The sequence below is a fragment of the Mastacembelus armatus genome, chromosome 22, assembly GCF_900324485.2.
Source record: "Mastacembelus armatus chromosome 22, fMasArm1.2, whole genome shotgun sequence".
Classification (NCBI taxonomy): Eukaryota; Metazoa; Chordata; class Actinopteri; order Synbranchiformes; family Mastacembelidae; genus Mastacembelus; species Mastacembelus armatus.
The window spans coordinates 11,306,030-11,323,670 of record NC_046654.1 but is presented as its reverse complement, the minus strand read 5'-3'; the positions used below and the strand labels follow the sequence as shown (position 1 = coordinate 11,323,670).

The following is a 17,641-nucleotide window of genomic DNA, read 5'->3' as shown; positions in this document are numbered from 1 at the left end:
AAGTTGTTAGTGTTGGTATGGCAACAGAAAGACGACTTTTTTTTATCGATCTATGTTGTAAAACGTCATGGCGACTATGGACGCAGTTTCTGGTTTGCGTAGTTTCTCTTTTGATACTGAACTTAACGAGGAAGAGAAAAAGTTACTTTTCCTTCGTGCACGCTCGGCTGGACTGACATTTTGCGGGTGCGCGCACGCAGTTTACCTATGTAGTCTGGTCCACTCGCTGAGGTAATTCACCCTGTAGCTCTATCGGAAGTATTTGTGCTACTTAGAAGAACTTACAATACTGTTTCTTGTGCTTTATGGTAATGAGTTTTACCTGATACATTTAGACGCATCATCAAAAGTCACACTGTAAACACAGGAAAAGATGGAGACCTCTGCGTGGGGATACTCGGGATGGGCCACATGGGAAAACAGCTGCTGCTGTCCATCCTGGGGATGACTGGCATCAAACCATCACACATTAAGGTCTCCACTAGAACACCACAATCTGCAGGTGCGCTGAAACAATAAGACATTTAGAGGCAGCCACGTGTAGTCACATTAAAAGTTCACAAAGAACCTAAAAGTGCTTTAGCTCAGATCCTTGCGCATTAAAAACATTGCTTCTGTGTTTCAGTAGAGTCCGTGCACAGCGAGGTTGAATGTTTCTGTGACAATCGCAGGCTGGCTGCCTGGGCAGACATTCTGTTCCTCTGCTGTCTGCCCTCTGACCTCCCCAAAGTCAGTGCTGATCTTCATTCTCACCTGGAAAAACACTGCCTGGTGTACAGCTTCACCTCTGCTGTGCCTGTCACCAGGTACTACTACACACATACAACCGATCATTCAGATGTTCAGTTGATTAATCCCTCTTGTATTGAATTTCTCTTTCAGACTGGCTCGACTGCTTGGACACAGTTTCATTCTGAAACCTCAGTATGACTTTGTGCCGAGTGAATCTGCAGATGTGTGGCTGTCCTGCTCTCATGTGACCACAGCTTTGACAGACCCTTTGCTGATAGAAGCGTCGTCTCCACTTGAAATGACTGGTATGTCATGTTTCACTATTGCAAGTTTCAAATTCTTGCATTTGTGCTTGTCACATTATACAAGATAAAGGTTCAATCAGGTATCCTTTGTGTCACTACTATAAGGAATTCAAATTTTGTATTTAGCTGCATCTTGTCTAACTCTTACTGACTTGTGACTCCCTTATAGGTGCCATTTCTCTGGGTCTCAACTGGGTGTGTGGCGTGTTGTACAGCCTGCTAAATATCTGCACCTCTGCCAGTCTGGGATCCAGTGATGCCTTGTCTCTGATCAACAGCCTCTTCAAAGAGAAATCGACACACGCTGTGCAATTAACTGCAGAAAGTTTCATCTGTTCATCGTATGCATCTTCCCTTCTTAGAGAAGAGTGAGTGCCGCACTGTGAAACTCAAGAACATAAACGTTTTTGTCATATTTTATATTTTTGTCCAGGAAATAAAATGTAAATTCATATGGATCAGGCAGTTACTTTCATTGTATCGCAGTGTGACATCAAACAAAAGAGAAACGCTGTGATTTGAGGAGAGATTTAAAGCATAGAAAGAAAGCACTAATTAAAAATATGCTATGCGTTGATTTTTTTTTTTTTCTTTCCACAAAGGCCTTTTCCCTGGATTTCTCTCAGTGATGCCCAGACCAAGGAGACACCTCTGCTGTGCTTTCTATCAAGCAACAAATCTATGCAGCATTGCATCTCTGCAGCATACAAATCCCTGCTGGAGACACCAGTAAAATATAAATAGTAGAATGTTTTGTGATTCAATATCTTATACTTAAATATTATGATAAATATGTGGGAAAACCGTTGTTTTTTTTTTTACAATGCACAAAAATCAGCAGTAGAGAATAAAGTGTGTGAAATATAAAAAAGTCATATAAAGAACAGTCCTTTCACAACAAAACACACTTATTATATTCAGAAAAAAAGGAGAACTTAATCTAAAGACACAGATTCAGTCCAACATGGGTCAAAAAACCAGAAAGATGAGAAATGTCTGTGCTGTTAGTCTTGCAGGTGCAGGTGATCTCTCTGCTGGAGGATTCGTCGATTTTCGTCAACACTCGAGAAAACGCGGAAGTGTCAGAAATTCGTGTTTTTTTCCTGTCAAGCAGCAGCAGCTCTGTGGAGAGATCACATGTCACATGACCACAGGGCCATGGAGCCGGATTTCCTCTCGGTCTGGGTTGGATTGAAGTAAAATAGTGTCGAGTTGTGAGACTGTCGGCGTTACATCGTGCTACCAGCTGTTTGTGTGCGGTGTGTCCGCAGCACTTCCTCAGGTAAGTAGCTAATGCGGGCTAACCAACTAGCCAGCTGCTGGCTAATGCCACTTTACCTAGACTGGGCCAGGAGCCACCACATACACACACGATTGGTTTCTACGGCTTCAGCCTGTAAATCACCAGCCTGCCCCGTGGTTAACATGGCCATCACTGTCACACAGCACTTTGTTTGCTTTGGAGGCTCGATCCTCTCCCTGTGCCTGGAGGAGGCGGGGTTTCATCTTTTTCAGCCACGCAGACCGAAGTGTTTGTCTTGTCTTTATAGCCATGGAGAGATTGGAGACTACATCAGAGCTCCAGTCACGGCTGTCCTCCCTTTCCTTCTCGTCTTTCCCCGGAATAACAACCAAACACTGCGACAACACGCCGCTTGACAGGTAACCTGTTGCTGCACCAAGTATTTCTTAACAAGCTGGTGATTTATTTATTTATTTTTTTTAACCTCTCTACCTTAATGTCACATGATTCGTGGCGCATATTGTGTTTTATTTTCTGCTGCTGTTCTGTCTTCAGGCTCCAGAATACAGATCTTTCTCAAAGCTTCACCCAGTCCAGAACTAACATGGATGAAACTAAGGAGGCATCAGGGCAACATCCAGAGGTAGTTACTGTTTACGTATGCTGGATAAGATGTCACTGAGCAGCTGTAAACAGGGGAGTGGAATAATGTAATTTCTATGTTTCTTGTGTGTGTGTGCATTGTGAGGGTAATGAAGAAGCCCACGCTGAGCAGGCCCTGGGGGAAGGAGACAAGGAGGACAGCAGCGCTGGGAGTTGTCCCGTCTCTGCTGAAATGAAAGGTGAGGACCTGCTGAGCGGGGCATCCTGATTGCTTTTTCTTATCTATGATTTGAATTCAGATGTAGATTTTATAACTGCGAGACAAACGTGTTCTTAGTGTAATACAAACTTACAAAGGTACAGTTTAATTCTGTTTATCTAAGCTTGATAAATATCAGAGATGATGTTTTGTGTGTGTGTGTGTGTGTGTGTGTGTGTGTGTGTGTGTTCCTCCTGATGTGCAGCCCAGCTGCCGCCCCTACAGCCCCCAACAACATGGACATCTGCTGCACTCAAGGAGCTGAAGGCAAAGCTTCAAACGGAGAAGGATAGTGTGGTGACAGTGTATCGAGGCGACATCATGACGGTTCACGTGCCCACACTCCCTGAGGCCAAAAAAGTGTGCTGGGAGTTTGCCACAGATGGTTATGACATTGGCTTTGGCATATATTTTGACTGGAGCCCTGTCACAAGCCAATCCATCACGGTCCACATCAGTGAGTCAAGTGATGATGAAGATGAAGAGGAGGAGCCAGAAGGTCAGTTGGTGTTAGTGGAAGTAATTTGAAGCAGCGTGAGTTTAGCTCATACTTTGGCGTATTTTAAACCTTCTCACCGGATGACGTCTTTAAGAATAGGTCAGTCATTCTGTGAATATCAAACACGCCATCGTTGAGTTTTTATGTGTTTCACAGCAGCTGGGATCTGAGGCGTTCTGTTGACTTTGTGGTTTATGTGATTTGTATTGCAGGACCTGTCCCTAATGGGGATGTTGAGAAGGGCTCCAAAACTCAAAGAAATTCAAATCTGGCTGAACTCTTACCTGTATACCGCCAGGACAGTCACTTGTCCGTCCATGGAGGGAGCCACGATTTTCCAGGTGAAGGCACTTACCTGCTGAAATTTGATAACTCCTACTCACTGTGGCGAAATAAAACTCTCTACTACAAGGTGTATTACAGTGCCTGAAATGCCCACTTATGATTGTACGACTCAGAAGAATATTACTCTTAAGACTGAAAACTATTTTGATTCCATACTTAGCAAAAAAAAATATAAATATATATATAAAAGGCTAAATATAGGGATATCTATTTTTTATCATTTTCACCTTGTGTTGCCACATGTTTCATTTACATATATTGTCAGGTAGTTTTAAATGGCACATTTGCTCCAAGTTCTTGCTAATAGATATTTGAAGAAGCCTTGCACATGTGCCATGTTCCCATGTATGCACTGTGTTGTTTGGTGAGGTCCCTGTCATAAAACACACATTGTCTTCAGCTGTAACGTTTCTACAGTAGCAACAATCAGGGAACGCCTGGACAAAATTTATTCCAGGTGATCAGCAGAGCTCTAAAGAAATAGAGTTGTTTTGTAGTTTATGTGTGGACCTTTTATGATTTTATATATATATTTTTTTTCGCTATTTTGTTCTGGCTACTTGTATTTCTGTTCATGCTTCGTAGCATTATTTTCCACTCCATGTTGAATCTAATCATGTGATAATAGAGAATATAATTATAAAAAAAAAAAAACAATGGAAAGACATCTGCAGTCACAGCAGTGTGTTGGCAAAATATACATCTAAATTTATTTATGAGATAAATTATATTAGTGTAATATGGAGTATATTTCCATATTTACATTTGCTGACCGCACCCCCCCCCCCCCCCCCCCCCCTCTTTTTTTGTTTCTGAGATAGGGAGCATTTGTTATATTTCATGTAAATGTGTTTTCTGTGCAAGTCTATGTAAGTGAAGGTCACTGTGTTTGTTTTTGATTTGATTGTGTTGAATCTTTGTTCCTTCATATTTTTAAAATCAGTGCTTTCACCACACTCACATGTGCATGTTTCCAAAGATGTCACAGATCTGCTAATGCTCTATACAATCTAAAGCAACACGTTTGAAGTTTTCCATGTTTGTCATACTGTACATTTACTGTGAGTTCTAATCAGATTTTTTCTTGAAATTTCTATTTCCAAATAAAGATAACATTGCCAAGTTTTCAGTGTGATTGAGTATTAATTCAACCCTAAACACCGTGGTGAACATCTGCATTAGTTCAGTGCCGCAGCATGTTTAACTTGATAAACGTTACTGAGGCTGCTGGAGGTGTAGTTTCTCATTTCATAACAGTCTCACTGCAGATCCAGGATTAGACAGCGCTTCAGGATGGTCCCTTGTGTTTCCATTAAATTGTGGCATTAGGGGATTGATGTAATTGTTAGAGGTGCTGATGAAACCAGGTTTTATTTTCAGGATCTCCCAAAGGAAAGTCAGAATGTAAATATATGCCGTGTCACTCAAGTTCACTGGATTTCTAAAAAGCAGTATTCCTCTTATATATTACTACTTTAGATAAGTAGTATTTCTGTTACAAGCCAAAGTATTATATTCTTTCAGTTAGACTTTGGTGATGATAAATACACAATTAAGACCTGCACAATCTGCACATCTTTTTAATGTACTTATTTATTTATGTTTTTATTTGTTTACGTGTCTGTTGTACTGGTTAGACAATGAGGTGATTATAGAGGTGTTGTATTGAACTATAGTATTAAAAAATGTTTTTGGTCATTTGTCTATTTGGTCTATACTGTATTTAACCTACCTTATTACGGCAGAAAATAAATCAAAATAAAAATCCGCAAAGGAAATTACTTGAATGATTTTAAAACACTAATCTGGTGAGTGTCGCGTTGTTAGAGGTGCTCAGTGATATTCAGTCAAACCGTCGATGAATCGTGTCGCACCTATTGAATCCTGCTAATTAATTACTTACGTAATGCGTCACAGGTGTGCGTTTTTACAGCGGCCTCGAGATCGATTTAACCAATCAGAAGCGTTTTCTGGAGCGTCAGGGAGAAGGTTGTGTTTTGAGGAATCGAGCGTGACACTGAAACAACATGGGGTGTCAAACTTTTTATGTCCTTTGGTCCCTGCGCGATGCTCCGCGTCAGTTCATCAGGTACATGCTCCTCACTGATAAAACCCTGCACACGGTCTCAGTCACACACACACACACACACTCACACTCACACTCACACTCATCGGGTCTTTCTCTGCTCCGCAGCAAATCGAACCGCAGGTGTTTTCAAGTCCACATCCCGCTGCCTCTTCCTAAGCTGCTGGTCATCTTTGGTCTCGGGGAGTGGAAATGCAGCGACACCACCATCTCAGTCGAGGTTCTGGTCAGTGCAGAGGTGCAGGCCCAGAAAATTGGGATTCTCACATCTCAAGCAAGGTATGTGGAGGGAAAGCATTGGTCACTTCACACAAACAAACAAGTGTTAGTCGTTGACGTTGTCTTTGAACCCAGGTGTCTGATCTGGGACGGTGACTGGAGCAGTGACATCGTCACAGAGGCAGCAGAGAGGGGCAGGAGGGGAGTGTATGGCAAGATAGTGCTCACAGTGTGTGGAGAGGTAAATAAACGCTAACTGTCCCCTATTGGTCTCATAAGGAAATGCTCTTAAATGTGTATCTTAATAGTAGTAATCATTGTCTAGTTTGACACAATGAGTATGTGTGCCCAGCCGCAGGGTCGGGCCGGTGTCTTCAGCAGTCCCCCTCTGATCCAAAGAAAACGTCTGTTCCCGGAACCACACGATGCAGCTGATCTCTGTAGCACATTAAACCACAGTGCTGAAAATGAAACGGTGAGAGAAACGGGGATCTGTAACGATCCTCACTCTGATTTGGTCGCTTCATGATAGTTCAGTTAATGCACATCGTTGCAGATCAATTCCAACGTCTCACACCTGGGCGATAGCGTTTGCTATGAAGAGATCCAAGTAAATAAAATTGACCCCAGTGAGTCCGCTGTGGGGACTGAAGCCCAGGGCTGGCCTACGGTAAGGGCTCATGTTTAAGGATATATTAGTATCTGCATGTTGGGTAAGTGAACTGTTTATTGTGCTCTCTGCTGCTAAAACAAAAAAGCATAAGACACCCAGACATACAGTAATCAATAAGAGAGGCCACCTCACATGGAGCTCTGAGGACATGGACAGTCTGTCTGAAGACATAGACCAGGCTTCAACCCCCAAGAGAAAGAGGCTGTGCACGACAAAAAGCCAAGAAGAAATGTCTGAGCAGATAAAGACTGAGAGCAGAGAAGGTCAGGGGCGTAAACATTACTCATCATCTGGACTCATCTGAATGCACAGACCAGGTCTTGACAAAGGTCTTGCTTAGTTTCAGCGAGTCCATCGCCACGCTGGAGCCATACGATGTGTTTAAGTGACCCTGACACTGCCGTCCTCATCGGAGGGGAAACGGCACATCAGGGCTATTGCAGTGACTCCCTGTGGAAGCTCCAGATAGGTCAGTGAAGTTTGAACTATTAGTTTGGACATACCTGTTATTAGTCTGTGTCCATAAAGCACATCTGCTCCTTGGATAAAATAAAAAAAAGAATTCACTATATGATATGGCTGCCCCTACACACAGACCTTACTTTCTATAAATGTATTTTAATGTGGTTATGTGGCCTCTTTCCAGGCAGTGATATTTGGTTCCCTATAAAATCCTCTGTTTCTGGACCTGTACCACCATGTGCCCAAGGACACTCTGCGACCTATGACCCAGACTCTAAGGCACTCTTTGTTTATGGTGGGCTGAGAGAGGCTCAGCGCTACAGCGACTTGTACATCCTCAATACTCTGACCTGGAAGTGGAAGCTTGTCACTGTAGGTTTGTTACAAATGTGCTGTGGTTTTTAATTTCTTAACAAATACTCAAGCAGAGATGTAGGAAACACTTGTTTTTTGGGTTTACCCCCATATAGGCAAAAGGGAACGTTCCAAATTTGGCGTTTCACTCTGCAGCCTTTTATAAGAAAGAGCTTTTTGTCTTTGGGGGAGTGCGGCCGAGCCATTCTTCTGCTGAGAAATCCTGCAGTAATGCTCTGTACATTTTCAACCCAGAGTTTGAACTCTGGTACCAGCCCATTGTGGAGGGGGACAGACCTCTGCCAAGGTTTGGGTGAGTGTTCCTTTAACAAACAGCTACAGCAAACTTGGCGTATCCTTCACTTCTTCCCAGAATAACAGTATATTTGTATTGAACAGGCACACAGCCACACTTCTGTCACAGAGGTTGATAATATTTGGAGGTCGAAAGACTGCAACCTACTTTAATGACCTCCATATTTTAGATCTTGGTAAGATGAAAATTCAGTGATTGCATTAAGTGATAATCTTGTCAGGGTTTTTATATATTTATTTATTTATTTTCTTACTGAGTGAAGGATTCATGGAGTACACATCTGTCAAGTGTGGGAACATGCCGCCAGTGCCCCGGGGGTGGGTACAGAACCAATTACCTTTGAGATGTTGTTGTCATGGTCAGCTGGGTTTAGTACTTTGGTGCATCACACAGTCAGAAGTGCATTTATATTTAATGTATTCCAAAAAATATATGGCATTTGGTTTACACCATTTTTTTTCATGACTGAAAAATGAAGATAAGTTTTAGAATATTATATATGTCCTTGTTATTGTGCACAGATTTCATGCAGCACTGCCAGTTTCAGACAACAGGATTTTAGTCAGTGGAGGCTGCAGTGCAATTGGAGCTTTGCATGACATACATATCTTCAACACTGGTGAGTACTTACTGTTTTGCTTAATTTGATGGCGAATAAAATGCAGATTTATTAGTTTGATTTCATTTCATTTTTTTTTGTTGTTTAGCACTATGCCCCCCCCCCTGCATCTACCTTGATTTCTCCTTATAGATACCAACATGTGGAGTTCAGTGACATGTCCACTGCTTTCCTCTAAGCCTCGGGCAGGACACAGCATGATAAGTTTGGGCTCCTCTATCCTAACAGACACTGAGAAGCAAGAACAGGGTAAAAATGTCAATGTCCGCTGCACTTTGCTGGTGTTCGGAGGGTCCGACTGCTCTGGCACCTTCTATAATGACACACTCAAGTGTACAGTGGAGATTCCTGGTGATAAATGATGGTGTCAACACAGAAGACATTTGGTTTCAGTGGCAGATCATCTGATCTTAAATTATTATTTCAGATTTCTCAATTTATATCAATTCAATATGATGTATTGTGTAGTTTGGTCTTATTATAGCTCCTTTTTATTCCTTTGAGTGTCTAGAATAACCATCCATGTTAGTGCCACAGATGCAATATGTGGCAAGAGGTTTTGCATTTTGCAGAACAAACCTGATTGACATTCTTTAGGTGTCACTTTTTTTTTTACTTCTTCCTCACATATCAGTATGTATTTGACAGTAAGATGTTAAACTGAGGAAAATGAGTGATTTAAAAATGCTAATAAATATATTAAATTCAGATAAAAGTAACATCACTGTGATTATTTAACAATTTTTATTTATTTTTAAGTCACTTGACTATCTAAAGCTGCTGTTTTATGCCTGAAGATCAACAGGTGTGTCTGGTTGGCAAGATGGGTGGCTCACTTTGAACGCATCAATCTCGAGTAAGGTTTGATTTAACCTTTTGATGGTTGGATACTGCCCGACATCCACTTTGTACCTGTAGAGAGGGCAGAAACAAGATCATTCTTCTATACTCAGGGCATCCAAAGTTCAGTATGTTATAAATCTACCACGTACAACCTGCCATAACATTAATGCTGATCTCTTGTTCTGTGTGATGTTACCTCTCAGCATTGTAGACTTGAGGAACCAGACAGATATCTGCCATGGATATCTGAAAGGTATGAAATGAGTGAAAAACAGTGTTTCTGTTGAACATCACACTGTCGAGCTTTAATATGTGGACTATGCTCTTACCTCATCACCTACACAACATTTCCCAGCTGTTTTCTTCAGAATTTCCTCAAGTGCTGAAAAAAGGTGAAATGTGCACTTAATGTTTGGACAGCAGGCAGTGACGGTAACTACACAGTGGTGAAGAAAGGTGTCCACTGACCTTTAAAGCCACGATCAATGAAGTGCTGAGCCCACTGCAACTTCTCTGCTCCTATTTTCTGGAGTATGTGCACATTCTGAAATATTCAGGAGTTGAAACTGTGATGTTCGCTTTCTTAGGACATCAAATAGCTGTATTCTTTTATCATGGCATGTCTGAATGCACGTTCTTTGACTTTTGTGAACTAAAACTGCAATACATTTTAAAATGCCACTTGGTATGTATGCTTGTGCACTATGCCTGGAGCACTGAGGCAAACAGGCTTTTCTCACCTGCAGAGGTTGTATGCCAGAGGCAATGAGGTCACTTATCATTCGAACCTGGGCACGTTTCTTTGGGTCTGCTGGGAGGAGCCGAGGCCCTGGCCTGGTCTCATCGAGGTACTGGATCACTGCCAGCTATGACAAAAAAAAAAAATCAGCAGTAGAATCAGCTGATCACATAAAATGCAATATATATACATTTTTTTTTCTTAGGATGATGTTCATGAACATTTAGACTCACTGACTGAGAAAGGATGATGCCATCAATTTCCACTGCAGGCACTTGTTGCATGGGGTTTAATGCTTTGTATTGCCCTGTAAGCTTGAGTACATAGAAGAACCTTTTTTGAGACATCATCAGAATTTTATTAGTTACTGATATCTACATATAACGTACAGTCTGTTATAGCTGCATTGGTTACGGAGCCTGCGAATCTCTATACTGTACCTGCTGGCCCCCATCTTTGATCAGATTGACTGGAACCTGGTCATAGTCAACACCTTTAAGAGCAAAAGCTGGTGCACAAAAAGTTAATCATCACCCTGACATTGCTATGCTTTATACAGCAGCTCAGCAGAGACTACATGCTGTGGCTGGACTTACCGATGCGAACCCTCCAGGAGCAGGAGCTTCTGAAGTATCCATGAAGAACTGGCTAAGCAGAAAGAGAGAGCAGTCTGTTAGACACCACATTTTCCCTTGATACAGCTGAGTGTTCACTTGGCTACTTGTTCACCTTGGTCTGGGCTGCCATGGCTCTTTGGCTGCTAAACTAGACTGAATCAACTGTTGCAGTCACTTTTCCTTATCATCCTATAGCAGCCAATGGGATTCACTTCTGAACTCCCTCCTACCTAATCTTTGGTCCATGACTAAGCAAAATTTGAGCTTCATATGGTTCACATTATGGTCCTTGTACACACACACACTTAGCATTACTTCAGTACCTTGGCTAAGCTAGCTAAGGACAAATGCATGGTTGTGGCTCTGATGAAGACACCACGTGTATGTTTAGGACAAGCTATGGTGTCTTCGGTTGTGTCCACTCCTTGTCCTCTGCGATGAGCCCAGGCCAGAAGACAACTCGGTCCGTGGAAGAACAAAGCTCTTGTGATTGCTTTCTGGTCACGGTTCAGCTTCTGCTTACGTAACTCCCCAACCAATAAATAAAAGGCTGCCTCACGCTTTCGTCCAATGGTGAACCGAGTTCTACTGCTAAGGCGGGATTATCTCAAATTCCAATCAGCGATTGGATAAGACGCACCAAGAACGCACCAATCGTGGTGCGCATTTGATGGGCGTGCCAACATGGAGCCAATAGCAGGCCTTAGAGTTGGCTAGAGCCCGCCCATAGGTGCTAATTCTATGCAGGAGAAGACTGTCCTGCCACGGTCCTTTTATTTGCGGATTGTTAAAAAAAATCAGCCTTGTACTTCTCCAACATGGCGTCAGCAGTGTTACGATCTGTGCTGAGGACGAAGGTAAAGATTTGTAGTTTTCACGCTTTCAGACTCTCAGTTGCAAACGTCGTGTGCAGGCTGCACAGAGCACATTGTTGGCAAAGCGTGAGGCGTCATGTGCTGCAGGATTTAGGTCTGGATTCCTTTACAGACTGATATATTTCCCCTAGGTATTATTAGCTCAGACTGTTTCCTCTCTCCTGTAATCATTTGATGCATATTCTATCACAAGTCTGTAGTCAAAAAGGTACCGGCCTTTAAAAGACGGTTTTAGTATGAAGCAAGTGGACTAACGTTACTTATAGCACGTACATTGGACTGTAGCTGCAGTCAGACATAAGAGACACCTCACTGTTGGACTGGTGTTTCATCACTCTGCATATATAAAATCATTTAACTCTCAGGTGATATATGAACCAAACCTACCTATGGTCTTTGATTTGTTGTATAATATGTATTGTCCCCCAGGTCCCACTAAAAGTTGGATGCATGTGCTACTCCTCGTCAGTGGTGAGTTGAAACTGTGCATGCTGAGTTGTCACTCTGCTGACAGAGTGGACATCATCTTGACTGACTGAATACAGCTGTGATGAAACGTCTCTCTTTTGCAGCCCACCACTAAGCTGTTTATCGATGGGAAGTTTGTTGAATCCAAGACTTCAGCCTGGCTGGATATCCACAATCCTGTAAATATTCCACCTGGCCCGGATCACTGAACACCCTTTTCTTTAGTTTATGTTGTTGCTTAGCCTGTTACACATTACAAAGTTTACATGAGTCCCTGTGTGGTTAAACACAGCAGCTTTCAGTAAAACTGTAAAAACCCTCATATCTGAGTTACAAATGAGTGAGGATTTACCTGCCACCGAACTTTTACTGGACTAAAACTCTCCCTGATAATTAGTCTTTTACAGTATTAATGTTGTAAATGGACTCAGTAAACTCTTTGGCAGGCTACCAATGAGGTGATTGCACGCGTACCCAAAGCCACCCATGAGGAGATGCTGGCCGCTGCAGACTCGTGCTCCCGAGCCTTTCGGTCGTGGTCTGAAACCTCCATCTTGGCTCGGCAGCAGGTCTTTCTACGCTATCAGCAGCTTATCAAAGACAACATCGTAAGTTAGACGGTTAGAAAGTTGCAACTGAAAAGGAGAGTTTACTCTTTAGCACCGTTTAAATGGATTTTATTATGTTGACATGTCACAGCTGACTTGTTATTTAACACCTTCAGAGTCTGAAGTTGACAAAAAACATATTGGCTTGTGTTTCAGAAAGAACTCGCCAAGGCCATCACGTTAGAACAGGGAAAGACCCTTGCAGATGCAGAGGGGGATGTGTTCAGAGGATTGCGTAAGTTTATCTCACTCACATGTTTGCACAGAGAAACCTTTACAAAGGGCAACAAATAAATCATTGTTTGAATATTGTGTTGACTTTTACTTTGTGGAAGGAAGAGTTAATGAAATTCACTGGCTATGCATCTAAGTAAACCAGACTAACCAGTAGTTTAGCCCTTTGAATGATTGTCGCTTATTATAACTCCTTTTCTCAAGAGTGTTATGTTAATCTTCTTCCAGTACAGTGTCATATATTTTTCCCAGTATAGTGGTATCAAATTGTTAATTCCTTCAAAAGAAAGCATCAGAAGATAAAAGAAATGATATTGTCATCTTCACACTCAGTTTTTATTTTTTTCCCCCCAGAGGTTGTGGAGCATACCTGCAGCATCACCTCTCTCATGCTCGGTGAAACCCTGCCCTCCATCACCAAGGACATGGACACCTACACTTACCGTTTGCCTCTCGGGGTGTGTGCGGGCATCACCCCTTTCAACTTCCCCGCCATGATCCCTCTGTGGATGTTCCCCATGGCCATGGTGTGTGGCAACACCTACCTGCTGAAACCTTCAGAGCGGGTGCCAACCTGCGCCATGCTGTTGGCCAAGATGCTGCAGGACGCTGGTGCTCCAGATGGGACGCTCAACATCATCCACGGCCAACACGACGGTAAGAGTTTGTCTCTGTTACTGCTGATTTGGTGATTATCTGAGGATTGTTCCCATGATCTGAAATACTCACCCACATGCTGTATGCATTTCTCTTTCTAACATGCAGGTAGAGCTGAACTTAGTTGACATACAAATCAACAGTTTTGATGTTAATCCGTAACATTAATTTTTCTCAAGCAAAAATGTCAGATTTTTCAATTACAGCTTCTCCAGTGTCTGTTACTGTTAATATATGGAATAAATTTTGGTTTAAGATTTAGTTGAACTAAAGATGTTCAGATAAGATCCAGCAAACTGGTTTTCATTTTCACTATTCTGAAATGTTTTAGTCAAAATTAACTTTCAGCACATTAATCAATAATGAAAACAATTTTTAGCTGCAGCCAAATTTCCAAACTAAAACTGCAACTGAACTGATCTGTCAGAAATGAGGAATAATCACAAATTGCAAGACCACAAGGTTTAATTTCTTACTTAATGATATGAAGGCACAAGCTCATCATCAGTTGCTTTTTTTTAATATATTCTTTCTGACTAGAAACTCTTAACTTTGACAGCTGATCAGTGTTTAATTTCTTGTGTGGCCTGTGTGATACGATCAGGCAGTACCACACAGCATTTTACATGTAGGTATTAATTTTTGTGGCTAATGAAGTATTATTCAAGCTGATATTGTTTGTTCAACTATCTCTGTCACAGCTGTGAATTTCATCTGTGACCATCCGGCCATCAAGGCAATCAGCTTTGTTGGCTCAAACCAAGCGGGGGAGTACATTTATGAGAGAGGTTCTAAAAATGGCAAGAGGGTCCAGTCAAACATGGTGAGTGTAACATACAGGTTTAATTTCTGACACTTACTGTAAATGTCCAGAAGGTGGCACCATTGGCCAACAGGTTCTTGTATTTCTGACCCTGACATTGCTCCTCCTAGCTGCCAGCTGTACAGATGAGAGAAGGTGCAAAACAGAGATGGCAGCTGTGACACTGCAGAAGAACCAAACTATAAATTCTGGGTGCTCCCATTTATATATTTTTAAGCCTCCCTTAATCATCAACATCATGTGGATTAGAAGGTTCACTATGTAAAAGTTTGTAGGTCATTTGTTTTTAATTCTTCATGCTTATGTTCTCACTTGTGACCAGCTGCTGTAATGTGGAGATCAAACAGCAGAAGGCTAACCACTTCTAGTGTACTGCAGGGAGCCAAGAACCATGGTGTGGTGATGCCCGACGCCAACAAGGAGAACACTCTGAACCAGCTTGTGGGTGCAGCGTTCGGAGCAGCGGGACAGCGCTGTATGGCTCTCTCCACAGCCATCTTGGTGGGCGAAGCGCGGAGCTGGTTGCCGGAGCTGGTGGAACGTGCCAAGGCTCTGCGTGTGAATGCAGGTACTGTGTCCCATCACCCCACTCTTCACCTCTGTCCCTCCTGAGCCCCCGTTCTCCAGAGGGCCTTTGGTTTAGTCATCTCGAGGCCACCCACGCCGCCCTAACCACACCTCTCGCCTTATTGCCCTGTTGTAACTTCACTTCGGACTCAGCTGGGAGAGAGGGCTTGTTGAGTCATCCATGCTGCAAATTTGTGGCCAGATCTGTGGACTGGACCTAAATAGCGGGTCAAAGCATCAAAGCCTTTAAGAAAGGAAACTGATGTGAAGTAAAATAAAGAATGATTCTCCATGTTTGCAGTGATATGGACTCTAATTTGTGTAGTACACAGGAAACCCCTAACTATCCATTTTTGAGGGAGTGTCTCACGGTGCCCCTCATCATGGCTTTTGTGTGTTTGTGGCAAAACAAGAATTGTAATGTCAGTTTCCTTAATGTGCTCACAGCATGTGCGCGCCATAGCATGAAACCTTATAACTGGTTGTTTCTGGGGCCCTGTTAGGAGACCAGGCGGGTGCCGATGTTGGGCCTCTGATCTCTCCCCAGGCTAAGGAGAGAGTCTGCAGCCTGATTCAGAGTGGTGTGGACGAGGGAGCGAAGCTGCTCCTGGACGGCCGAAACGTTAAGGTCAAGGGATACGAGAGAGGAAACTTTGTGGGTCCCACCATCATCAGCAATGTCACGGTATGTGGGTTTATACCTTTAAAATGTATTTGCATTTAATACCATTAAAAAGAAACTGCAAGTAAAAATGCTGACCTTTGTGCTCTGGCAGCCTGAGATGAAGTGTTACACTGAAGAGATCTTCGGGCCTGTGTTGGTTGTTCTTGAGGCGGACACTCTTGATGATGCCATCAGTCTGGTTAACAGAAACATCTATGGCAACGGTACAGCTATCTTCACCACAAACGGTGCCACTGCACGCAAATACACTCATGAGGTGGACGTGGGCCAGGTGAGTAGCTGCAGCATCCAAATCTGTTTTGTAGAGAAAGGAACCATTGACGTCCCTGTCCGTACAGCATCTGTAGCAGGGTGCACACTACATCTGTGATTGAAAACCCTCACACACATTAAAAAAACAATTATTTTCCATGTCAAGTATAGCCTTGTTTGCCCTGAAACCTAAAATACTCCCTACATTTCTCCACCAGTCAGGACTACAAATAGCTACTGTAAATATGTCTCTGTTAAATGAAAACAGGGGGACACAGAAACATTTTCCAGGTGGCATTCAAGAAGGGGAAATCTTAATTGAAATTCAAAAGGGATTCCTAGCATCCTGTTCAGTGTTTAAGAATAAATATGGCTACATTTTACCCTGTTTGTTTGCCTGTGGAGCCCAGTTTTGCCCTGTGTTTGCTGTTCACATGTCGGGGAATGCTTTGCAGGCCATGTGCTATACTCCTATCCAAACCTCGCTGCAACAAACATCTACTTTTCCTTTTTTTTCGCCCCCTGTAGCTTTGCCAAAAGGTCTTAGTGTGTCCAAACTTATTTCCACTGTTTCAAACATTCTAAACCAACCATGCAATGCCTCTGTCGCCTTCATAACAAAATATTTTTTTTTAGTTTTTCTTCCCTTTCATAAAAGCATGCTGTGCTTTCAAATATATAAGCCACAGGTTTAGCTATACAAGCATGTCAACTTGTTTTTTTAAACAGCATGCATGTATCTCATCTCTCATCACCCGCATCTTACTCATCCTAGCAATTTGGGAACCTGGGCAATTGTTTTACAAAGCTTACAGTTATGGAAATGAAAGGACAATACTTGTTTTCTGCAGGTTGGAATCAATGTTCCCATTCCTGTGCCACTGCCCATGTTCTCTTTTACGGGATCAAGAGGGTCCTTCAGAGGGGATATGAACTTCTATGGAAAACAAGTATGTGTTGAATGTGTTAAGATGGTAAAGGTGGAGCAGAATAAGATGTCGCAGTTGTGATGTAAATGTTTTTATTTTTCTCTCCAGGGCATCCAGTTTTACACACAAATCAAAACCATAACCTCACAATGGAAAGCTGAAGATGCCACCTTAAAAAGCCCTGCAGTCACCATGCCTACTATGGGACGTTAAATCCTCAGCATTGCTGTTCAGTCAGATGAACCAGAAAACCTAATTAACCCTTCTTCGATGCACAGAGCAGACATTTAATGTGGATAATTTCTAACACTGAAAAATACTCCCTCTTTAGAAGACTTTTTACTAGACCTGTGTGTGTGTATACTCTGTAAATGGAAACCCCTGTGGACAAGAATTGTAACAGGGCAAAAGATCTGTACATCTGGGACAATGTTTATATGGAGCCATATCCTTTACATAAATACATTACTGCAGAAACTCTTGTGTACTTACATACTATCTTCTGAAAAATGGTGCATACTTTGGTAGTAGCACTTACTACTCAGATGATGATCCTTTAAATAGGTTGTGGCAGAATTCAAACAGACTTTATGTTAGAAGAGAGTACTCATAAGCCATATGTACATGCA

General features: G+C 42.4%; 5 protein-coding genes across 11 annotated transcripts; 4 read left to right on the top strand and 1 right to left on the bottom strand.

Moving 5' to 3' along the window:
• Positions 1-46: 46 nt before the first annotated feature.
• On the top strand, positions 47-1,996 carry noxred1 (NADP-dependent oxidoreductase domain containing 1). Of its 2 annotated transcripts, none has more exons than XM_026310860.1 (6): positions 47-231; positions 336-502; positions 629-806; positions 883-1,037; positions 1,207-1,405; positions 1,640-1,996. In XM_026310860.1, exons 1-6 carry the CDS (start codon positions 68-70, stop codon positions 1,779-1,781), a joined length of 1,005 nt encoding a protein of 334 aa, XP_026166645.1. In that variant the 5' UTR covers positions 47-67; the 3' UTR covers positions 1,782-1,996. The 2 variants fall into 2 exon arrangements, with proteins under 2 accessions (XP_026166645.1, XP_026166636.1); XM_026310851.1 differs by having other exon boundaries at positions 626-806.
• Positions 1,997-2,155: 159 nt separating this feature from the next.
• On the top strand, positions 2,156-5,111 carry tmed8 (transmembrane p24 trafficking protein 8). The gene is made up of 6 exons (XM_026310872.2): positions 2,156-2,319; positions 2,588-2,699; positions 2,836-2,923; positions 3,029-3,122; positions 3,348-3,641; positions 3,854-5,111. Exons 2-6 carry the CDS (start codon positions 2,590-2,592, stop codon positions 4,069-4,071), a joined length of 804 nt encoding a protein of 267 aa, XP_026166657.1. The 5' UTR covers positions 2,156-2,319; positions 2,588-2,589; the 3' UTR covers positions 4,072-5,111.
• An 868-nt stretch (positions 5,112-5,979) lies between these two features.
• Positions 5,980-9,081, top strand: LOC113129555 (rab9 effector protein with kelch motifs). The gene is made up of 13 exons (XM_026305614.2): positions 5,980-6,075; positions 6,181-6,351; positions 6,427-6,532; positions 6,644-6,766; positions 6,848-6,961; positions 7,050-7,227; positions 7,311-7,433; positions 7,611-7,798; positions 7,897-8,093; positions 8,180-8,271; positions 8,359-8,413; positions 8,618-8,715; positions 8,848-9,081. Exons 1-13 carry the CDS (start codon positions 6,014-6,016, stop codon positions 9,075-9,077), a joined length of 1,737 nt encoding a protein of 578 aa, XP_026161399.1. The 5' UTR covers positions 5,980-6,013; the 3' UTR covers positions 9,078-9,081.
• Positions 9,082-9,440: 359 nt separating this feature from the next.
• On the bottom strand, positions 9,441-11,497 carry gstz1 (glutathione S-transferase zeta 1). 6 transcript variants are annotated; one of them, XM_026303378.1, is made up of 9 exons: positions 11,238-11,497; positions 10,894-10,945; positions 10,738-10,805; positions 10,531-10,611; positions 10,299-10,424; positions 10,027-10,102; positions 9,888-9,940; positions 9,755-9,804; positions 9,441-9,627 (listed from the first exon to the last, which is right to left on the bottom strand). In XM_026303378.1, the coding sequence occupies exons 1-9, from the start codon at positions 11,265-11,267 to the stop codon at positions 9,501-9,503; spliced, it is 663 nt and encodes a 220-aa protein (XP_026159163.1). In that variant the 5' UTR covers positions 11,268-11,497; the 3' UTR covers positions 9,441-9,500. The 6 variants fall into 6 exon arrangements, with proteins under 6 accessions (XP_026159163.1, XP_026159154.1, XP_026159146.1 ...); XM_026303369.1 differs by having other exon boundaries at positions 10,531-10,630; positions 11,238-11,454; XM_026303361.1 differs by lacking the exon at positions 11,238-11,497 and adding an exon at positions 11,027-11,231 and having other exon boundaries at positions 10,531-10,630.
• A 133-nt stretch (positions 11,498-11,630) lies between these two features.
• On the top strand, positions 11,631-17,489 carry aldh6a1 (aldehyde dehydrogenase 6 family, member A1). The gene is made up of 12 exons (XM_026308631.1): positions 11,631-11,771; positions 12,219-12,260; positions 12,362-12,436; positions 12,704-12,865; positions 13,022-13,100; positions 13,454-13,756; positions 14,458-14,579; positions 14,958-15,147; positions 15,650-15,831; positions 15,923-16,102; positions 16,935-17,033; positions 17,121-17,489. Exons 1-12 carry the CDS (start codon positions 11,733-11,735, stop codon positions 17,223-17,225), a joined length of 1,578 nt encoding a protein of 525 aa, XP_026164416.1. The 5' UTR covers positions 11,631-11,732; the 3' UTR covers positions 17,226-17,489.
• The last annotated feature ends 152 nt before the right edge of the window (positions 17,490-17,641 follow it).